Source organism: Cryptotermes secundus, unplaced genomic scaffold (assembly GCF_002891405.2).
Source record: "Cryptotermes secundus unplaced genomic scaffold, Csec_1.0 scaffold484, whole genome shotgun sequence".
Lineage (NCBI taxonomy): Eukaryota > Metazoa > Arthropoda > Insecta > Blattodea > Kalotermitidae > Cryptotermes > Cryptotermes secundus.
Window position 1 is genome coordinate 18,589 of NW_019734968.1, and position 5,975 is coordinate 24,563.

Below are 5,975 nucleotides of genomic sequence, written 5' to 3' on the forward strand. Positions count from 1 at the left end.
CTTTTTTTTGTTTCCACGGATGAAGAGAAGTCTGAAAGGAAAGCGATTCCATGATGTGGATGAAGTCAAAGAAAACACGCTAAAGGCTTTGAACAGTATCCAGCCTCAAGAATTCCTGCACTGTTTTGAGCAGTGGCAAAAGCGTTGGGACAAGTGCATTAATGCACATGGACAATCCTTTGAAGGGGACTAATATACAGTTCAATAAAAATGCAAAAATAAAAAATAACAAAAATAAATTCCGGTTGTTTTTGGGTCCCCCCTCGTATATTACTAGTGAGAGTATTTTTTGATAAGCCTCTTTCTCTATTAACAAATTTCCACAATATTTTTGAAGTGTTATTTGATCTGGCTATAATATTCTGAATGTAGTTTGCTTTTTAATTTTTTAATATTACATTATATTCATTTTTATATGCTTTGTAGATATCTCTATGTTCCTGAGTCTTACTTTGCATGTAAAGGTTGTACAAATCCTTTAGTTTTGTTCTTGCTATTACAGCATAATTTTATGCAGGGTCTTTTTGACGTGCTTACGGTATTTCTCCTTATTTTGGGACAGGTTATATTAGAAACATAGTTAAAAATGCTATAATAAGAGTCACTTTTTTACATCATTTTCCCTAGACACTTCAATCCACGTTTCAGTTTGTATTGAAGAGCATAGACCTATTATATTGGCTTCTGATATATTCCTGGCCTGTTTGTAACATCTTGTTTGTTGTGGTGCAGACATATTAATAGTTATACATTGTGCAAAATGATCTGAAAGTAGGCTGTTTCTTACATCAGTATGATTGTATTTAGCCAGTATATTAGTTATGATTTGGTCTGTAGTTGTAGCCATACTTTCAGTTACTCCTGTAGGTGTATTTATTGTCACAGTCAGATTATAAGCTTTTGTAACATGTAATAATTTTTTGTGACTACTTCCACCTTCTTGGATGTTTATGTTTACGTCTCCCACTAAAATGATATATTGATCTTTCTGAATTAGTTTCTCCAGAATATCTATTAGATGGATAAGAAATTCATTTATGCCACCACTTGGTGATCTATATAATGCAATGATTGTTATTTTTTCTTTTCACATGTTAGTTCTATACCAGTAACCTCAAAAGTTTTTTCTATACTTTTTTCTCTAACACATTTCAAAATTTTATGTTATTGTATGTTCCTAGAAGTATAAATAGCTATCCCACCCCCTTTTTGATCTATTCTGCTGAAGTGTGAGGCTACAGTATATCCTAATATACATTGAGTAATTTCATCATCTTTTAAACCATGTTCAGAAATTGCCAATATATCTGGGGTGGTACTTTGAAGGAATGCTGTGAATAGTTCAGTTTTATTGCTGAGATATTCTGCATTTTGATGTATTATTTTGAGCTTTTGTCTTGAGTTGGTTTCTATACTTTGTAATGACTGGAGCCTTATGGATCCAGTCTCTATTAGTTTCCCTGGTTTGAGTTGCTCAAAGCTATTACACTTAAGTAATTTATTTTTGTTTTGCCTATTAATTTACTTATTTCTTGAGATATATGCTCTGTGCCTATTTTGTTTAGGTGCTGTTCATGCCTTGTATGACAGGCTCTGCTTATGTTACTTATGTCTAGTGCTTTTACATTTCTGAATCTTCTACATACCTTGTTTATTTCCATATTTGCTCTGCTTATTTCCTTATTTCATATTGATTCTTTTATTAAATCATGCCTAGTTGGTATATTGAGAACCACAACATTTGTAGGGGTCAGTGCAGAAAGTGTACTTTTTAAAGTTGTTATACAATTCTTTGTTTCATTCCTGAAAAAGTCATTGGCACCCCCCGTAATTACAACATGGTCCTGAGGGCTTAATACTGCACAGTCTTTTTTACACAGTGTTTTAGTACATCTTTCACCTTAGCACCAGGCCTAACTTCACCATACACTGAGATATCCACATTAGTTTTACTGAGTGACGTAGGTATATCTTGGCCATAACCATCAATATAGAATATTAGTTTATTTTTCTTTTTTACATTCACCTTTGGGCGACTTGATTCTTTCCTCTCTTCAATCTCATCACCAACTTCATTTAGTGTGTTAAATCTGTCACACGTTAAAACTAAAGAATGCTGAGCCACTTTTTTACTTTTTCTTGACTTTGCTCTTGCTACTTGGCACCAGTTATTATCATCTTCATGGTGTACCAGGAGATGCATATGTTGAATTCTCTCTCTCTGCAGGACAGATATAATTTCCTGCAAGGAGGATATTTCTTCTATCAGCTTACTAATGATTTTGCTGTTGTCGAAATCCCCAGTCTCTTTCTCATTTACCAGGTTGTTCCACTTGAACATTAAACACATCGTCATTGGGTATCAGGTATTTTGTCTTCACTCACAGTACTACATTATTAAAATGATACCATTTATCGCAGTTATCACATAATATTCCATTTCTAACTACTTCATTACATTTACCACACTTATTATCCACTAGAATGTTATTGCCTGTTGCTGCCATAATCCCAACGAAGAATCGTTATTATCAGTCTTATCACTTATTCACACACAATATTAAAAATTGTGCCGTAATGTGCACACTAACTAAATAAATATGGGAGAAAACAAAGTATTTACTGCACTTCTAATTCACCTTTAAGAAACCACACACCGTCAGTCATGCTTTGTGCTTGTTTGCGCAGTAGAATTTTATTATCTGCCAATTCTCATAGCCTAAAAACTGAACATTTTTTTACCGATCTTGTGTTAGTTTTCATAATCCATCTGGGGAGATTACATGGTTCTCAATATTATAACAATTTGGTACATTATGTAGGAGAGGGAGCAATTCAAGGAGAGTGATGTGGGTAGGTCATGTAGCACACATGTGAGCTTCAGAAATGTAATACAAAGGTTAGGATATAAAACCTGAAAGAATGAGACCACTTGGGAGATGTTTGTGCAGAAGGATTTTAGAGATATAGTTTTGGGGTGGGTTTGTACTGGGTTTGTTTGTATCGGAATGAAAAAGTCTTGATGGGCATGTGGGAACACAGTAATAAGCGCTTAGGTAACATAAAGAGCAGATAATTTCTATGCTGCCACAGGGACCACTAGTTTCTGAGGAAGATCCCTGCATTATGAACTTAACACTTTCGAACATTATGAAGTCTAGAGAAGAAATCCATAGAGAACAGCTTTTATGGGGTAGATGTAATGAAAAACAGCTACAGCAAAAAGAAGGTAGATTGTTTGATGTATGGTGTTGTACATCCGTGACTGATAGAAGATATGATGCTTTTACAGAACTGTACAAATTCAGAGAAGGTTTTAATGGGTCCATATGGTGAGATATACCCAGCAAGTCATGATGCAAACCAGTCCATGGATATAAAAGTTGAGGAAGTCTCAGACTCACGAGAGGAAGCGGATCCTGTGCAAATAACAATTCAAGAGATAAAGGCTGAACCTGAGGTGAGCTGTATGTTTCTGTAAGTCCCCTGTTGGGCAGATATAACAAATATGCAGAAATGTCAAGTGTCTTTCTCATCCCATCTCATCTCATCTCCCTGGCTGTCTGTGCACATGAAACAACTCCACTGTGCTGCTGACTGGCCATTGAAGGCCTTTTTCTGAAGTGTCTCTAGACAGTTGTATTTTGTTGAATGAATGTTGCTTTCCTTTTAAGGAGTTCTGATGTAGATGAAATTAAACTTTGTGTAAACTGAACTGTTTTTCAGAGAAATCCTGTAGCAGCAAAAATCCTTATGGAGTCACGATACTGTTCGCATTTAGTTACTGGTACTCTTATTAGAAGCAAGAATTTAAATTGCTAGCTAATTACAATGAACTCCACAAAATATTTATCATATGATGAACAGTTGTGTAGGTTACAGAGGATTCTGCATTCTCTTGCAACAAGAATGGAAAGAAGGAAGCAGATATTTTCAGTGTTGCTGCAGTGATTGTTAATTTTTTGGGAAGAGTACTGAGCTATGAACCAGATACTTTCTAATGATCTTGATAGCTGTAGAGAAGGAAATGTACAAGTATACAAAACAGCTGTTGTGAGCTAGATGCAATGAGATGCAGCCATAGGAAAGAGAGCATGTGCTGTTTAATGTTTGGTGTTGTGCATCCATTTTTGAGAAGGATGTGATGGTTCTTACAGGACTGTACAAGTCCGGAGAACGTTTTAGTGGGTCTATATGGTGAGACATACCCAACACCTCAAGATGCAAACCAGGCCATGAATGTAAAAATTAAGGAAGTTTCAGATGCAGAAGAGGAAGAGGATCCTGTTGCAATAACATTTCCAGAACTAAAGGCTGAACCTGAGGTGAGCTGTATGTGCACTGTTAGGCAGGTAACACAAATGTGCTTGTCTTTTTCGTCTCCATCTCTGTCTGTGCATGTGAAACAGCTCTACTGCGCTGTTGACCAGATTCTGAAGGTTTCTTTTCTCTGAAATGTTTCTAGGCAACTGTAGTTTCTTGAATGTTGCTTGTGATGTACCAGTCTCATTTTCTTTTAGGCAGATCTAATATGGATGGAATGAAATGCTGTGTAAACTGAATATTTTGGTAAATTCTATATGAGAAAAATCCTTCACATTTTCCTTGTCTGTCCAGTCCACTAAACAGTGCTTTGGCACTATATCATAGGGTTCCCAGGATCTATAAATGCTGAAGTTTTATCATTTGTTTTCTATCTTTGATGCAGTTTGTATCAGTGTAATTGCATAGAGGTCCCATTATATTGAGGATTTGTTATAGGATACCTAATGATTCTCAAAACATTTGCAACATTGTGGGACAGATTATTGACACATGTTGCCTGTTGCCTCTGTACCTGCTGTCAGGTGATTGGTTGTCATGACAGATTTTTTTGTTAATTTCTGTTTGATAGAAAGGTGACTCAACATTAGATACAGAGAATGTGTAAAAGGTTTAAAAGCAATGGTGAAGAATTGGCATTGGCAACACATCCGAAAATATAGATGCAGTTGTGGTCGAGTGGAATATACAATGGATGTAATTAAACACACAAATAAAGCTATTAATGAACATAAAAGAAAAATTTCTGTATATAAATATAGATGGAGGTTCTTACTTTTCTCGTCTGGTTCACAGCTCTGCGTTTCACAGCGACTGATGCAACACTGGCTGCAAGGTGCATATAAATTTTACCAGTGAATCAGTATGCCTGTGGCCAGTAATGCTTGGAATGAAGTACAGAATTCATAGGTCACAAAATGTGTTGAAAATGCTGTCACCTTACATGTAAACATTCCTTGCACCAGTAGAAGATGTTGTGATTAACCCTTAAAGCTGTTGTGCAGGGATTTTTGCAATTTCCCTATGAATATGTGACAGTATATTTCTATTGTTTTGAGTTTGGGTCCCTTCTTTTCTGTATGTAATATTTTCATGGTTTGTTCCATTGTGTCAAATGTATGTCCAGTTTCCAAAGTGTTTTGTGCGAATTTAGAATTTTGTATATTAGTCCTGATAGCATTTATATTTTATTAAACACAACACATGGACCAGACCATGAACGTATTATATATAAAAGAAGGGACCCAAACTGAACACATTAGAAAGATATATATATTGTAACGTGTTTCGTTACAGAAGACGCCGTAGAGATGGTTAATTGGTTTATTTAACAATCTACAAATAACGGCTACAATTACTGATCACAATATTACGGGTTTCCACACTTTACAAACCCTACAACAAAATCTCGTAACACAATCTTCACTTGTCTTCACGTACTGATAACGCGGGAGCTATACAAGTCTCCCTGAAATACACACTCCAGATATAACTGTACTACAGCAATCACTATGTCTGGAAAGCACACAATAAGTCTTCCGCTCGCTGACTTCTTAGTTATCGCACACTCGCAGGCTGCTATGTTTCAACTCCTCATCACACTGCTGTGGGTCCGCTTATATAGCCTTGCGCTGTTGCTAGTGTGACGTGGC

The 5,975-nt window shown here is 36.0% G+C and overlaps 1 protein-coding gene across 1 annotated transcript in view; it reads left to right on the forward strand.

Moving 5' to 3' along the window:
* The first annotated feature begins 1,296 nt into the window (after positions 1 to 1,296).
* Positions 1,297 to 5,975, forward strand: part of LOC111869085 (gastrula zinc finger protein xLCGF3.1-like) — a 13,868-nt gene continuing 9,189 nt past the window's right edge. Inside the window, exon 1 of the mRNA XM_023860300.2 lies at positions 1,297 to 3,460. Coding sequence (XP_023716068.1) covers positions 3,278 to 3,460 — 183 coding nt within the window. The 5' untranslated portion in view covers positions 1,297 to 3,277. The remainder of the gene's footprint in view (positions 3,461 to 5,975) is intronic.